Source organism: Oncorhynchus mykiss, chromosome 3 (genome assembly GCF_057628025.1).
Source record: "Oncorhynchus mykiss isolate SJ-2025 chromosome 3, ASM5762802v1, whole genome shotgun sequence".
Classification (NCBI taxonomy): Eukaryota; Metazoa; Chordata; class Actinopteri; order Salmoniformes; family Salmonidae; genus Oncorhynchus; species Oncorhynchus mykiss.
In genome coordinates this window covers 39281355-39298886 of record NC_143024.1, presented here as the reverse complement: position 1 = coordinate 39298886, position 17532 = coordinate 39281355, and the positions used below count along the sequence as shown (strand labels likewise).

The 17532-nt window shown below is 42.0% G+C and overlaps 1 protein-coding gene across 1 annotated transcript in view; it reads right to left on the bottom strand.

Moving 5' to 3' along the window:
• The window catches only part of slc9a1a (solute carrier family 9 member A1a), a 47963-nt gene that overhangs the window by 18551 nt on the left and 11880 nt on the right, over nt 1-17532 (bottom strand). Inside the window, exons 2-3 of the mRNA XM_021595261.3 lie at nt 5325-5788; nt 3289-3539 (exon numbers count right to left, since the gene is read on the bottom strand). Coding sequence (XP_021450936.1) covers nt 3289-3539; nt 5325-5788 — 715 coding nt within the window. The remainder of the gene's footprint in view (nt 1-3288; nt 3540-5324; nt 5789-17532) is intronic.

The following is a 17532-nucleotide window of genomic DNA, read 5'->3' as shown; positions in this document are numbered from 1 at the left end:
GTGATCGTCTTAGCAACGGCAAAGGAATCCGTTTTATCATTAGGCCTACATTTTGCCGATTTCTACTAGCCTACCAGTAAAATAATTCCTGTGCATCAAACACTTCCATTTCCTCCAAACAATAAAAAAACTACATTTGCTTGCAGTACAATTAATCAACCACGAGAAGTTGTGCGTAAGTATGGTCTGAGCTGTATGTGGAGAAACATACACTTTCACGTTTGTGGGACAACTGAGCACGAAATGTGTCTTTTTTGTGCGCACACACACCTTTGGTAAATGAGGCCCCATGTTACTACATGAATCCAACTACCTACATTGTAAATATAGGCTACATTACGTTCAAGTTCATGCTAATGACAAAGTTATAGTCTCGTACGTCATTAACATGGCATAGAAAGTAGTCAAATCAATTAAATTGGTTAAAAAAAAAACAATACAGTGATATATATATATATATATATACACACACACACACACACACACACATATATATATATACATACACACAGTGCCTTGAGAAAGTATTCGGCCCCCTTGAACTTTGCGACCTTTTGCCACATTTCAGGCTTCAAACAAAGATATAAAACTGTATTTTTTGTGAAAAATCAACAACAAGTGGGACACAATCATGAAGTGGAACGACATTTATTGGACATTTCAAACCTTTTTAACAAATCAAAAACTGAAAAATTGGGCGTGCAAAATTATTCAGCCCCTTTACTTTCAGTGCAGCAAACTCTCTCCAGAAGTTCAGTGAGGATCTCTGAATGATCCAATGTTGACCTAAATGACTAATGATGATAAATACAATCCACCTGTGTGTAATCAAGTCTCCGTATAAATGCACCTGCACTGTGATAGTCTCAGAGGTCCGTTAAAAGTGCAGAGAGCATCATGAAGAACAAGGAACACACCAGGCAGGTCCGAGATACTGTTGTGAAGAAGTTTAAAGCCGGATTTGGATACAAAAAGATTTCCCAAGCTTTAAACATCCCAAGGAGCACTGTGCAAGCGATAATATTGAAATGGAAGGAGTATCAGACCACTGCAAATCTACCAAGACCTGGCCGTCCCTCTAAACTTTCGCTCATACAAGGAGAAGACTGATCAGAGATGCAGCCAAGAGGCCCATGATCACTCTGGATGAACTGCAGAGAGCTACAGCTGAGGTGGGAGACTCTGTCCATAGGACAACAATCAGTCGTATATTGCACAAATCTGGCCTTTATGGAAGAGTGGCAAGAAGAAAGCCATTTCTTAAAGATATCCATAAAAAGTGTCGTTTAAAGTTTGCCACAAGCCACCTGGGAGACACACCAAACATGTGGAAGAAGGTGCTCTGGTCAGATGAAACCAAAATTGAACTTTTTGGCAACAATGCAAAACGTTATGTTTGGCGTAAAAGCAACACAGCCCATCACCCTGAACACACCATCCCCACTGTCAAACATGGTGGTGGCAGCATCATGGTTTGGGCCTGCTTTTCTTCAGCAGGGACAGGGAAGATGGTTAAAATTGATGGGAAGATGGATGGAGCCATTTACAGGACCATTCTGGAAGAAAACCTGATGGAGTCGGCAAAAGACCTGAGACTGGGACGGAGATTTGTCTTCCAACAAGACAATGATCCAAAACATAAAGCAAAATCTACAATGGAATGGTTCAAAAATAAACATATCCAGGTGTTAGAATGGCCAAGTCAAAGTCCAGACCTGAATCCAATCGAGAATCTGTGGAAAGAACTGAAAACTGCTGTTCACAAATGCTCTCCATCCAACCTCACTGAGCTCGAGCTGTTTTGCAAGGAGGAATGGGAAAAAAATTCAGTCTCTGGATGTGCAAAACTGATAGAGACATACCCCAAGCGATATACAGCTGTAATCGCAGCAAAAGGTGGCGCTACAAAGTATTAACTTAAGGGGGCTGAATAATTTTGCACGCCCAATTTTTCAGTTTTTGTTTTGTTAAAAAAGTTTGAAATATCCAATAAATGTCGTTCCACTTCATGATTGTGTCCCACTTGTTGTTGATTCTTCACAAAAAAATACAGTTTTATATCTTTATGTTTGAAGCCTGAAATGTGGCAAAAGGTCGCAAAGTTCAAGGGGGCCGAAAACTTTCGCAAGGCACTGTATATAAGTATTTACATGCTAAGAGAGCAAATATTTCACGTATTGTAGAACCATTGCAACAAGGATACAGTTTGTTTTGGAAACTGTGGTGTAAGAGCTTATGAAACAAGGGCTCCATTTCCTCAGCTTGTTCCACGAGTTTGTTCCACGTGTGAACCAATGACTCAGTGTGATTGGACATACGGAACCAGAGTTAAGATGTCCACATCCACTCCCCTGTATAGCGTTGCAGCCACTTCTCTATTCCTCGTGTCTATCGTGAATCAACCCTCCTCAGTGACTTTAAGGGCAGCTAGCTACCTCATTCCCTTACACAACACACTGCAGCTGTCCATCATTCCGCTCAATTTCACTCCGGGGGGCGAGATCTCATGCACAAGCACTGGACAAAAAGCACCATATACTAATCCAAATCCTATTTAGGATGGAAGGCACGGACAGAGTGCCAACAGAACTGGGAACAGACTGTCCTACAGTCCTACCATTGCCCCTGTAAAACCCACCGACAGCACCGATGTTTATGATCCATATTCCATACCTCACCACCTTTTATAAAAAGCAGGAGACGAAAGCGGAAGACAGGAGAGGAATGGAGATGAGAATGACATGTATCACAGGAGGTGTTCAGGCCAGAGGCGTGACAGGGGGCTGTAAATTGAGCGTTGTATCCCTGCTCTGGGCTGCACATCCGTTGGCCTGTCACGACATGGAAGTGAGTTACTGACGTTTTGATAGAATTCGTATGGACGTCCTTGGCTGGGACAGACCCGGTTACGTTTGATTTATTTGACCATTTAGTCAGGAATATTGCTAAGAAGCTAAGAATCTAATTCAGTGTACACTTTGAGTGAGATCTTTTTCCAAGGAAACGTAGAAGATAATGCAGGAATTAAACATGGTCATACTTTTCCTTTAGCTAAACACAGAATCAATGGTGTTGATGGACCAGCCGGACAGGTTCAAAAGGTCATGTATCACAGCCCCTCTGTCAATGCATTATAAACACAAAACCAGCCTAAGCAGAACTCTCATAGAAACCTTTTTTATTCTCAACAATATTTATGATTTATGACAGAGAAACTCATAAAACCTTGGCCCCTAGAAAGATTGTGTGTATGTGTGTGTGTGTGTGTACCCCACACTCCCTACTTACGCCATAATTCCAGACAGGTGGAACATCTCGGCCGAGAGGTAGGCCATGTAGCTGTAAACGAACACGAAGAGGGGCTCGATGACGCGGGTGTGCGAGGTGAACCGGGAGGTAAAGGCCGCCAGGATACCGTAGATGGCGCCCACGGCGATGCCGCCCAGCGACACAATCAGGAAGCAGATGACCCCAAGAACCACGTCCATCGGAGTTACCTCACCTGCGCCAGAGTACTCCTCAAACAGGTGGTATAAGACCTAGAGTGGAGGGGAGGGAGAGAGAGAACGAGACCTTCGAGACATGGCTCAAGTGTACAGAGAATAACAGAGCCCACACCCGAGTGCTCCTCAAACAGGCGGTATAAGACCTACAGAGAATGGAGGGGGGTTTGAAAATAAACAACTGGTTTGGATTCCGTTGGTAAAAGCATGGTGCTAGCACGCCAGGGTCATGAGTTTGATACCCGCTGGGGCCCCAATAAAATGCATCCCTGTACTGTGGATAAAAGTGTCTACTGAGTGGCATAAAAAAACAGTGATATTATATGGCCTAACGTGTCGGTATAGTCACTGCAGAAAATATAAATAAATGTTCCCAATCCCTCGTGGACAGATGCATTCAACATAAATGGTATCATAGCAACAGACTGGGATGCGACAACTAACAAGGAACTTTATTCAGGGGCCCTGATTTTTCTTCACTGATCTTCACTTTATTCGGGGGGGGGGGGGGGGCAATATGACACAGACTTGCCCAAAACCTGCAGAGAGAGGGGGTGGAGCAACCACCCTACTTCCACTCTTCCATGATCTTTTCCAACACATCTGCCCTCAGAACTTAATCAAGCAGAACTTAATCAAGCATATGACGCAAAAAGGTGAGGTTTTAGTTCTGGGTTTCCAAGATGAAAGTTTTTACAACATGTTGTCCTGGTATTGCAGATAAACTGAACATAGCAGAACAATTCTGCACACGGGCGCCTGTCTGCCCCACAATATTAAAATGGTTCGGCTGAACTATTGTTCATTTAAGTCTCATGACTCCAAGGCTATTTTAAGTGAACTGGTCCTATCAAAACAGTCAGTGTGTGGGGACAGTATAATCAGTAAATATAGCAACAGGAACCACTGTGCATCACAATATATTCAGAATATATTCCACACTATGCCACACTTAACCAAAGCTACTTACAGAACAGTAGTGTATTTTTAGTAGGCCTATGTGATGCCTGCTTCATGCAAGGACGCAAACAGTAAAATAAAAAAAAACTAAATGTTTTTTCTACTTTATATTTTCATTGACCAACCCATAAGAGAGAGATAGTCCATCTGACAACTGTTTCAGAGGAAACAGAAGGAAGTCATGAGAGAAAATAATTGAAAATAGATTTGGCCTCTGGTGGCCCACTAAACTGGGCCAGCTTTCGCACAAAAGGTCACAAAAATCACAAAAAACCTAACCAACCAATCACTGGTGAGGAGCTAAATGTTAGCTAGGAGGTATGAATTCAATATCCAGTGACAGAGGTATGGTGGGATTTTCCTAAAAGACCAGGCCCAATTCAAAAATCAGGCTAATTTGGAACTAGGCTATTCTGATTTCTTGTGCCAGTCCAAACCAATATCCTGTCCACAGAAATAAGAACACGATCAACTAACAACGGAGTCCTCTTCATATGTAGGTTGAATGTAGCCTACTTCTGAAAATATAGTTTGGTTTTATTATATTGTACTGCATAGCATAGTGCTGTATAGTATTGTACTGCATAGAATAGTGCTGTATAGTATTGTACTGCATAGCATAGTGCTGTATAGTATTGTACTGCATAGCATAGTGCTGTATAGTATTGTACTGCATAGCATAGTGCTGTATAGTATTGCACTGCATAGCATAGTGCTGTATAGTATTGTACTGCATGGCATTATCTATTATTGGGGGAAACCCTGACGTGATTGTACTGTAATTCATTAATTGACTGTCTAGAATTGCATTGTACTGTATTGCCCTGCATAACACTGCATACCACCCCATCCACCACTCACCACAGTGACGGCATCATTGAGCAGCGACTCTCCGAACACCAGAATGTGCAGCAGCTCGTTGATGTGGATCTCCTCAAACACAGCCAGCACGGCCACCGGGTCCACGGCCGAGATGATGCTCCCAAACAGCAGACAGGGCAGCAGCTCCACCTGGCTCAGGTATGTGCCCTCGATCTGGCACACGGCGTAGAGGAGACCCCCTACAAAGAAGGCGTTCCACAGGGTGCCGACCACGGCGAACATCAGGATGGTGCCGATGTTCTCCATGAAGGGCCGGATGGGCAGGAAGTAGCCCGCATCCAGGATGATCGGGGGGAGGAGGCACAGGAAGAAGAGGTTGGAGTCCAGCACGGGGGGTACTTCCTCGCCCGCCAGCTTGATGAGGCCGCCGACCAGGAGGCCCACCACAATGAGCAGACAGGACTCGGGCACGATGCCGGACAGCCGGGGGATCAGGTGGAACCCTGAGGGAGGGAGAAGGTGATTAGATGCATTGTTCTCGTTCATTGTTCTCAAGGTTTACACTTTCTAGGCGGGATCTGGAATGTACCAGTCACCTGAAGCTACAAACTCATTGAAGATAAGGACCAGAAAACCATCACCAGTGACTCACTGAACCGGTTTGAGTTGAAAGCCCCACCAAATGCATATTCAGAATAGACTTAAGTGGAACAGAATCACATTATTTGTTCTCTTTTTCAGAGCTAATTTAACATGCCAGTGCTTGCTTGCACAAGTGCCATTTCAACAGACCAGAACACATCTAGGCCTCGTAGATATGGCTGGTGGATGTGAAAACACACAGAGGAAACAAACTTGATATCTGGCCAGAATCTGCAAGTCAGAACACGAGAAGAGTGGGACGCATTTTCAATGTCACACAACCACAGTATCACATGTATTTTGTCAGAGGTGGAAATATTCAAGCAAATTCCTCATAATATGAATCACGTGACTCCTTTCAGAGAGAAACCACACACAGACCATTCTCGTTGTGACCATATGACATTGTCACTGAGGAAAACTAGACTGAAAAAGGTTAACTTCAACTTCACGTTAACTAGGCCTAGTATGGGGCCTCCCGAGTGGAGCAGTGGTCTAAGGCACTGCATTGCCGTGCTAGCTGTGCCACTAGAGATTCTGGGTTTGAGTCCAGACTCTGTCGCACAATTGGCCCAGCGTCGTCTGGGTTAGGGGAGGGTTTGGCCGGCAGGGATGTACTTGTCCCATCGTGCTCTAGCGATTCCTGTGGCGGAGCGCAGTGCACGCTGACACGGTCACCAGGTGTACGGTTTTTCCTCCGACACACGGCTGGCTTCCGGGTTAAGTGGGCATTGTGTCAAGAAGCAGTGCGGATTGGTTGGGTTGTGCTTTGGAGGACGCACACCTCTCCTGAGTCCATACGGGAGATGTAGCAATGAGACAAGACTAAATACCAATTGAATACCACGAAAAAGGGTTATATATTTTTTTTTCTAAATACTAACTCTGTATAACAGAAAATGTTTTTTTTCCTGATAGTTTATTTCCTAATCCAATTTTTGTTTGTTATTTCATCAAAGCTATTACAATTAGCTGCCATGGCAACACAGTTTGGTTGTCTCAACATTGGCTAATACAGGCTCAGACAGGCTAGCTTAGTCCCAGGGCCCAGTTTTTCAAAACGCTTAATCTGGATCAGAATGAATGATCCTGTAATCCTATTTTCTTGCTATCCAGGATCAGATTGATCTGGCTGTTTTTGAGACAATAAATCAGATCACATTAATAATAAAAGGGACCTTGATTTTATTTTATTTTTTAAAGAGCCCGAATATCACTTACAAGTAAGTAGATGCATTTATTTGACATTTCTCAATAACAAAATGACCACTTAGGCCAACCCAAACTGTGGTCAATTTAACACAATGAAACTTTGCTTTTCAGATATAAGAATGTTTTTTAAAACATCATTACTTTAGTTACATTGAAATGTCTTGAAATGTCTGGGCCCGGGAAACTGCTAAACGAATGCCTTTTCAAGCCTTAAGTGGAAACTAGGGGGGAAATAGAACGAGCCATTTGAACTGACAGGCTAGCCCATCAATGGAGGGCATCTGAAACTGTGACCCATCAAATCCCATTACTCCTAAAGCCTTTCTGTAGTCTGACCACGAAACCCTGACACAGAATCAACACAGTGTATATTTACATTGCTGCCGCATGAGGGTAAAGGTGGCACGTTGGCAGCACCATCTGGCCTGGCTAACACAGGGTGTGATCCCACTGGGACATAGAGAGGAGATGAGAGGCAGGCAGGCAAGTAAGTAAACTGCCCTTCAACGCTCACACCCTGAGCATAGCTAATTAGCATGTCATCATTTGCAGACTGTACTGTTAGTTAAGGTAATGGTACGTGTTCTTCATCACTGTCAGAGGTTTTCAAGGATAAGGGGTCGGGAGAGGAACGTGTAAAACAGCAGGAGTCTAGCGCTTACGGTGGAAAACAGTAAGAGTCTGCAAATTATAGAAACAATGAACTTTGTCAATGTCTTCACAGATGATGCCTTCTTGAACGTACAAAAAAAACCTGCCATCTCCCGGGTATACAGGGAATCTGATGTTTTTCATCAACTCAGTCAGCTGGAAGGCAACACTTTCAGTGTTGGACACACTCTTTCACAGGCTAAACAAATCCATCAATGCAGTCCAGAACACTTCCACGCACTGCTGCCATTTTAAAGCACTAACGCTCTAGCGCAGAGGAAAGTCCAGTGAGAAACGGCCAAAAGAGGCCTAATCTTCACAGAAAGAGATGTGTGGTGCTAGGGGCACTCTTCGCCTTTCAACCGGCCTCGTCGGGAAACTGGCACCATTCCACAAATCCCAGAAAGCATCTCCATGTGGGAAAACAAAGGAGTTAAGATAACACGGACTAATTGGAAGGCACTACAAAAGGCTCAGGCCACCTGGCTCAGCCTTTTTTTGTGGAGATATGAGCATCCCTCTTGCGAAGAGGGGTTTGTGAGCTTGACGTGTCGCCTACCGTGTTCTCTCAGAGACTTGTGTTTATGCACAATATGCAGAGAAAAGAATTAACCCCTAACCGATTTGATAGAGTGCGGGCTGTTTTAATTAGACAGACATTAGCTTACATCTCAGCCCCAGCCAACCACATTACACAGTTAAGGCTTAAGCAAGTGGTGACTGAATAGAAGCTTGAGAAACAACCTGTACCAAACTACTTTGAGGAGCTGTCGGAATGCCTAAGTCATGCTGGTACTAGTACATAAGACAGTGTGGTATTCAAACTTCTTCAGCCAGGATCCCATTTTGTCACGGCAGAATTTTTTTTAATTTTTTTTTTTATTTTACCTTTATTTAACCAGGCAAGTCAGTTAAGAACAAATTATTATTTTCAATGACGGCCTGGGAACAGTGGGTTAACTGCCTGTTCAGGGGCAGAACGACAGATTTGTACCTTGTCAGCTCGGGGGTTTGAACTCACAACCTTCCGGTTACTAGTCCAACGCTCTAACCACTAGGCTACCCTGCCGCCCCAAATTCCTGGGGACCCCGTTTTTTTTTTTTTACCCAATAATTTTCCATGACTAAAAGACACATTTTGATTTTCACATCAACAAATAACCTTGAATTCATAGCATTTTTCATTTTCAATACAATCAATCAATATTTTTTCTGTTTATCTTTCTCAAACTTTTGTATATTGCCCCATACAACAATTGGTACTCCCCCAAAGAAATTAGGAACAAAAAATGTTAACGAAAGATAAATAAAATAGGTGACCCCACAGCAGTTTCCCCGTTGCGACCCCGACATAAGAGCTTGTTGGATGTGTTGCCGGGTGAAAGAAAACAGTGGGACACAGCGTTTCCTCTGGAAATTTCCTAAAAAGCAATAACGAGAATTGGAATGTGTGTCCTTCCAGAATTGACTAACATTGAAGTGGAATTGACCCCAACCCTGATGCATATCCTGCAAAACATAGCTTTGGTCCCTAAGGGAAGTGCGCCTTCTATTTCCTTTGAGTAGTGACTCTGATCCAGAGAGACTTCGGGTTCCCAGACTTCCAAATTCTGAATCACAATCCATAAATAACCTGGCTGCAGCAAGTTGTCAAATCCCAGAGCGTCGACAGGGAACGGGACACCAAGGTTGTATGCGTGTCAGTTACTGCACGTGTTTGGAAAGGTTTGAGCTGTCAGCACTAGGTCTGATGCATCTCCTCAATGCATTCTCTCCTATCTAAAGTTGTCACTATATCATGACATTTTTCAATGCAATGTTTATGTCAGTCTATGGCGTCAGTCAAAAGACTGTTTGAGAATACAAGTCTGTTCTTTGACAGCAAGGTTTCCCATCTGAGGTCACACATCTTGTTTTAAACACATTGTTCAAATATAGGCAGAGTTGGAGAGTAATTGATTACATTTAACGAATTACAAAAAAACTAACTGTAATCCGTTTCCAGCTAAAATATTATACTAAGATTAGAGATACTTTTGAAAAACATTTACTTCTAGGATTACTTTTAAATTCAGACAGGATGTTGGTGAAAGAAATCATTGACACCTTTGTTTTCTCAAAGACATTCCAATTAGCATTGACAAATGGCGCAAGTTTAAGTTTGTTCCGCCTGAGCGAGTCTGACTAAAAGTCGGACCACTCTGATGACACACCAAATGCATTTGATGGATCGCTGGAAAAGAGCAGGAATAGGCTTTTGTAGGCTACAGTCCAAGCTATGTCTTCCAATGTTGCGACTGGTGTCGGCATCCAAAGCTTGATATCTACACGATGTGACTCACACTGTCGCTCTCTCATTTAGCTATTTGCGCCTTATGGATTGTGGTTGATGTGGATGGCTGTTCACAAATGTGTGTGTAATTTCAGTGTCACCAATAAAAGGTAAATAATAATAGGTCTATAGCAAATGCAACATATGGTATTCATTTTTCACATGCAAATTGCCCTTTTCAGTAGTGCTCAAAGCACGCCATTCCATAAGAGCAGAATTTATTTTCCAACTCAAATCAATGAGCCCAATCAGTCCTCCAAAACAACAATATCATAAACAAAAGAGCAGGCTAATAAGTCCTTCGTTTCTGGGTTATGCTCAGGTAAAACAATTTGGCTAATCTATTCTTCCATCATTTCAAATCCTATTCTTGAAGATCAAGGGGTATTACATTATTTTTAAATGACTGGAAATCTGACAGACTGGTTTTGAATAGAAATAGGAAGATATAACCTAATCATACCTAATCATATTATAAGTAGTAGAGAGCAATGGACTAGAAGAAGCCTACATAACTGACCCATAAAGTAAAATGCAACATCCATTTATGGCCAGCTATGTGAACTTTAACATGGATTTATCCTGAAATAGATGTCATTCAATTGGTAAAATACATTTTTGTCTTCTTCCAATGCCTCTTAAGGGGAAACTTATCTGTGAAAGTAACCTGATTACCTAACATTACTGATTACAATTCTGGACAGGAAACTAAGGTAGCAGATTACATTTACAAAGTAACCTACCCAACCCTGAATATAGGCATACAGTATATACATTACAAAAAGAGCAGCAGGTTGCTGTTGCCAGGCTATTCCAACCTCTTGCAATGACATTGCAAATAATTTATCTCAAGGAAAAATGCCAAAGTCTTGAGAGAAATTAATTACAGATACTTTCAAGGAAATAAAAGCTCAGACACACAGGTAGGATTGTCAAATGTTTACCTGAGTGTCGGCCATCAGTCTCTTTTGTGTTCACACAGCAAACACCTTGGAAGTCGTCAGCCACTCAGCCTTGATAAAATAGTCCAAACCAGAAGGTAGCTGTAGCATTGCTTGGCAATGTATACAGTTGAAGTCAGAAGTTTACATACACCTTAGCCAAATACATTTAAACTCAGATTCACAATTCCTGACATTTAATCCTAGTAAAATTTTCCTGTCTTTGGTCAGTTAGGATCACCACTTGATTTTAAGAATGTGAAATGTCAGAATAGTAGTAGAGAGAATGATTTATTCCTTTCCTCACATTCCCAGTGGGTCAGAAGTTTACATACACTCAATTAGTATTTGGTAGCATTGCCTTTAAATTGTTTAACTTGGGTCAAACGTTTCAGGTAGCCTTCCACAAGCTTCACACAATAAGTTGATTGAGTTTTGGCCCATTCCTCCTGATAGAGCTGGTGTAACTGAGTCAGGTTTGTAGGCCTCCTTGCTTTTTCAGTTCTGCCCACATATTGTCTATAGGATTGAGGTCAGGGCTTTGTGATGGCCACTCCATTAACTTGCCTTTGTCGTCCTTAAGCCATTTTGCCACAACTGTGGAAGTATGCTTGGGGTCATTGTCCATTTGGAAGACCCATTTGCGACCAAGCTTTAACTTTGACTGTCTTGAGATGTTGCTTCAATATATCCACATCATTTTTCTTCATGATGCCATCTATTTTGTGAAGTGCACCAGTCTCTCCTGGGTGTTCTTCAGCTTGCAAGCCCCACCCTTTTTCCTCCAAACATAACAATGGTCATTGTGGCCAAACAGTTCTATTTTTGTTTCATCAGACCAACGGACATTTCTCCAAAAAGTACGATCTGTGTCCACATGTGCAGTTGCAAACCGTAGTCTGGCTTTTTTAAATGGCGGTTTTGGAGCAGTGGCTTCTTCCTTCCTTCCGGTTACTAGTCCAACGCTCTAACCACTAGGCTACCCTTGATATAAGACTCATTTTACTGTGGATATAGATACTTTTGTACTGGTTTCTTCCAGCATCTTCACAAGGTCGTTTGCTGCTGTTCTGGGATTGAATTGCACTTTCCGCACCAAAGTAAATTAATCTCTAGGAGATCGAACACGTCTCCTTCCTGAGCGATATGACGGCTGCATGGTCCCATGGTGTTTATACTTGGAATTGTCCAAGCTGTTTAAAGGCACAGTCAACTTAGTGTATGTAAACTTCTGACCCACTGGAATTGTGATACAGTGAATTATAAGTGAACTAATCTGTCTGTAAACAATTGTTGGAAAAATTACTGGTGTCATGCACAAAGTAGATGTCTTAACTGACTTGCCAAAACTATAGTTTGTTAACAAGAAATGTGTGGAGTGGTTGAAAAACAAGTTAATGACTCCAACCTAAGTGTATGTTAACTTCTGACTTCAACTGTACGTGCGTATTGCTTATGGTCTAGATGCCAAGCCATCTGCGCAAATGTTCCTATTTAGTAGAAACCCCTTGTAGGTACTAGCCAGATGGCCACAGCTAGATAACTACCTAGCAAGACAATGAAGAAACAATTTAATTCACTCTCCATAATCCCATACTGCCAGTGCCAGCCCAAAGCCAAATGTTTAGCTAGCTAGCTAACGTTAGCATATTCGCTGACTAGCACAACATAGCAGCTGTTTCATGGAAACAATAGCTAATCCATTGTGATTTAAGTATAATGTGAAAACTAGCTAGAGGTTAGCTAGCTTGGAGGAAGCATTTACTGTTGTGTGCATTGCGTCTGTGGACTTAGCTATCTAGCTAGCTACCAACCCATAGCCTACATTGCATATGAAGAGTGACTGGCTCTTTTAAAAATACATTTGATGGTTCCCCATGGCTCCCCCATTGTGCTCTCTGACTGGCTCAAAGTCAAGTATCTTGGCCACTGACGAGTGTTGCGATAGGTTCGTCTCTACCGGGTCAGAACGCAGCAGGTACAACTTGTTCTAGCAAGAGAAGGAACGGCCTCCCACTGTGATAAGTACATATCGGAAATCTATCGGCAGTGAGATTCTCTGTGCGTTTCATGCTTAAGACGTACAGTGCCTTGCGAAAGTATTCGGCCCCCTTGAACTTTGCGACCTTTTGCCACATTTCAGGCTTCAAACATAAAGATATAAAACTGTATTTTTTGTGAAAAATCAACAACAAGTGGGACACAATCATGAAGTGGAACGACATTTATTGGATATTTCAAACTTTTTTAACAAATAAAAAACTGAAGAATTGGGCGTGCAAAATTATTCAGCCCCCTTAAGTTAATACTTTGTAGCGCCACCTTTTGCTGCGATTACAGCTGTAAGTCGCTTGGGGTATGTCTCTATCAGTTTTGCACATCGAGAGACTGACATTTTTTCCCATTCCTCCTTGCAAAACAGCGCGAGCTCAGCGAGGTTGGATGGAGAGCATTTGTGAACAGCAGTTTTCAGTTCTTTCCACAGATTCTCGATTGGATTCAGGTCTGGACTTTGACTTGGCCATTCTAACACCTGGATATGTTTATTTTTGAACCATTCCATTGTAGATTTTGCTTTATGTTTTGGATCATTGTCTTGTTGGAAGACAAATCTCCATCCCAGTCTCAGGTCTTTTGCAGACTCCATCAGGTTTTCTTCCAGAATGGTCCTGTAAATGGCTCCATCCATCTTCCCATCAATTTTAACCATCTTCCCTGTCCCTGCTGAAGAAAAGCAGGCCCAAACCATGATGCTGCCACCACCATGTTTGACAGTGGGGATGGTGTGTTCAGCTGTGTTGCTTTTACGCCAAACATAACATTTTGCATTGTTGCCAAAAAGTTCAATTTTGGTTTCATCTGACCAGAGCACCTTCTTCCACATGTTTGGTGTGTCTCCCAGGTGGCTTGTGGCAAACTTTAAACAACACTTTTTATGGATATCTTTAAGAAATGGCTTTCTTCTTGCCACTCTTCCATAAAGGCCAGATTTGTGCAATATACGACTGATTGTTGTCCTATGGACAGAGTCTCTCACCTCAGCTGTAGATCTCTGCAGTTCATCCAGAGTGATCATGGGCCTCTTGGCTGCATCTCTGATCAGTCTTCTCCTTGTATGAGCTGAAAGTATAGAGGGACGGCCAGGTCTTGGTAGATTTGCAGTGGTCTGATACTCCTTCCATTTCAATATTTTCGCTTGCACAGTGCTCCTTGTGATGTTTAAAGCTTGGGAAATCTTTTTGTATCCAAATCCGGCTTTAAACTTCTTCACAACAGTATCTCGGACCTGCCTGGTGTGTTCCTTGTTCTTCATGATGCTCTCTGCGCTTTTAACGGACCTCTGAGACTATCACAGTGCAGGTGCATTTATACGGAGACTTGATTACACACAGGTGGATTGTATTTATCATCATTAGTCATTTAGGTCAACATTGGATCATTCAGAGATCCTCACTGAACTTCTGGAGAGAGTTTGCTGCACTGAAAGTAAAGGGGCTGAATAATTTTGCACGCCCAATTTTTCAGTTTTTGATTTGTTAAAAAAGTTTGAAATATCCAATAAATGTCGTTCCACTTCATGATTGTGTCCCACTTGTAAAATACAGTTTTATATCTTTATGTTTGAAGCCTGAAATGTGGCAAAAGGTCGCAAAGTTCAAGGGGGCCGAATACTTTCGCAAGGCACTGTAGCCTGCAGGAAAAGGGCAGACCGGTCATAGTTGGATGGACTAAAGTGGTTACGACTGCAACCACTAAACCGCCAGATATCAAACCGTCAATTCAGGACTGGAACGCTAAATTACCCATTATCCCTCATGTGTGACTGTGGGGGACAAGGGTTTGTGTGAAGACTGGCTGACGAGGAAGGGAATGACTCATCGCCCCTGGACAAGGAGCTCTTTCACCTCGAAAGGTCTGTGTTAGTCCTCCTAGCTAGGTCACACCCAAAGGCTTAAGACAATACAAACACAAGAGGGCAGGTAGCAAGCAGAGCTGGAAAACAAAGGTATACTGTATTACATATTGTTGAGCTCCTTTCAGAAAATGGTTAGGCCTAAACACTGGAGGCACTTTTGATGTGCCTGAAGCTCCTAGCCAGATGGATGACAGCTCACACATTCTCTAGCGTGGGGGGGGTCAAACACACGGCCCACTTGGTTTTAGAAAAAACGTTATTTAACATTTTTGATCACCGAAATGAAAGCAAGACAGTAAGGGTGGATCGGACATTCCAAAAACAATAGAGAACAATTTACAAATTGAGAAGAAAAAAAAAACATTTTCAGTGCGGCCCCCTTGAAGAGCGAATGCAGCCCACGTGGAAAAACGTGTTTGACCACCCCTCTGCTCTAGTGGCTCACTCCAATCATGGCCTCCAGTAGTATTCACCCTCTTCAGTGGCAAGTACATATCACATCTGGAGATAAGGGGGAACATTGGGATCAAAGACCGCTTCCAGTGACTGATTGCTGGTATCCCACCGCCGACACCTATGACACAGGTTCGCCACATGTATGGATAAGTGCACTTCAGTGAGCAGCATGGTACTGATAAGCCATGGTGGGGTCAATGGAATGTCCCTTCCTAACCTTATTTCCTTTCTGGTGTTTATCATATTTGGTCTCTATCATTAATGTGCCTCAAACTGACACCATGTTGGGTATTTTTTATTTATTTAAATAGGTCAAGGCTGCAATGACAGATTTTTCGACCCCGCTCCTCTGGAAACGTCTTTCTCAAAGCTACGGATCTGGATCTGTGTTATTTTACACAATTATTTTTCTACGTAGCTGCTACTCACACTCCACCTCCATGTCTCTCTTTACTCACCCTGTTTGAACCATGATGATGTAGGCTGATGTAGGCTATATTTGATCAAAGTACCAAGAATAACGTCTGACTACTTTATTCAAATAAGACACTTCCAAAACATCATCCTGTCAGGGTCAGTGACCAAATCCACAACACTACCCCGATGCACAGGCTGAAATAAACAGACTAAAAGAGGCAGAGAGAATGAGTGCTCTTTGTGAAAGTGGGTATTATTATTTATTTAAACAACCTCGTCATTAAACAAAGATCTCATCCTGGAGTAATTGGCAATGGTGGTATTTCGAAGCCAGACATTCTTGATTAGAGGATGGCCGATTAATTAGGGCCGATTTCAAGTTTTCATAACAAATCGGTAATCTGCCTTTTTAGACGCCGATTATGGCCGACAGGCTGACCACCTGTTACGCGAGTGCAGCGTCAAAAGGACCGTGTGCCTGCAAGGAGCCAAGGTAAGTTGCTAGCTAGCATTAAAATTATCTTAGAAAAAACAATCAATCTTCACATAATCACTAGTTAACTACACATGGTTGATGATATTACTAGCTTGTCCTACATTGATTATATGCAATGTGGTGTCTGTTAATTTATCATTAATTAACAGGCAACAGCCTACTTCAAATTCACCAAACGGGTGATGATTTAACAAAAGCGCATTCGTGAAAAATGCACAATCGTTGCACAAATGTACCTAACCATAAACATCAATGCCTTTCTAAAAATCAATACACAGAAGTATATATTTTTTTTACCTTCATATTAGGTTAAAAATAAATTCATGTTCGCAGGCAATATTAACTAGAAAAATTGTGTCACTTCTCTTGCATTCAGTGCAAGCAGAGTCAGGGTATATGCAACAGTTTGGGCCGCCTGGCTCGTTCGGAACAGTGTGAAAACCGTAATTAATTGGCCAGAATTTTACATAATTATGACATAACATTGAAGGTTGTGCAATGTAACAGCAATATTTAGACTTAGGGTTGCCACCTGTTCGGTGAAATACGGAACGGTTCCTGAAAGAACAAACGTTTTGTTTTCGAAATGATAGTTTCCGGATTTGACCATATTAATGACCAAAGGCTCGTATTTCTGTGTTTATCATATTAAAATGAAGTGTGATTTGATATTTGATCGAGCAGTCTGACTGAGCGGTGGTAGGCAGCAGCAGGCTCGTAAGCATTCATTCAAACACTTTACTGCGTTTGCCAGCAGTTCTTAGAAATGCTTGAAGCACAGCGCTGTTTATGACTTAAAGCCTATCAACTCAAGAGATTAGGCTGGCAATACTAAAGTGCCTATAAGAACATCCAAAGGTATATGAAATATATATGGTATAGAGAGAAATAGTCGACGCATCATAATAATAACAACAACCTAAAACTTCTTAATTGGGAATATTGAACCAAAACTTCCATATGTTATCATGTTCTGAGCAAGGAACTTAAACGTTAGCTTTTTTACATGGCACATATTGCACTTTTACTTTCTTCTCCAACACTGTGTTTTTGCATTATTTAAGCCAAATTGAACAGGTTTCATTATTTATGTTATTTGTTATTATTATTTATATTAAGTTAAAATAAAAGTGTTCATTCAGTATTGTTGTAATTGTCATTATTACAAATTATATATATTTTTA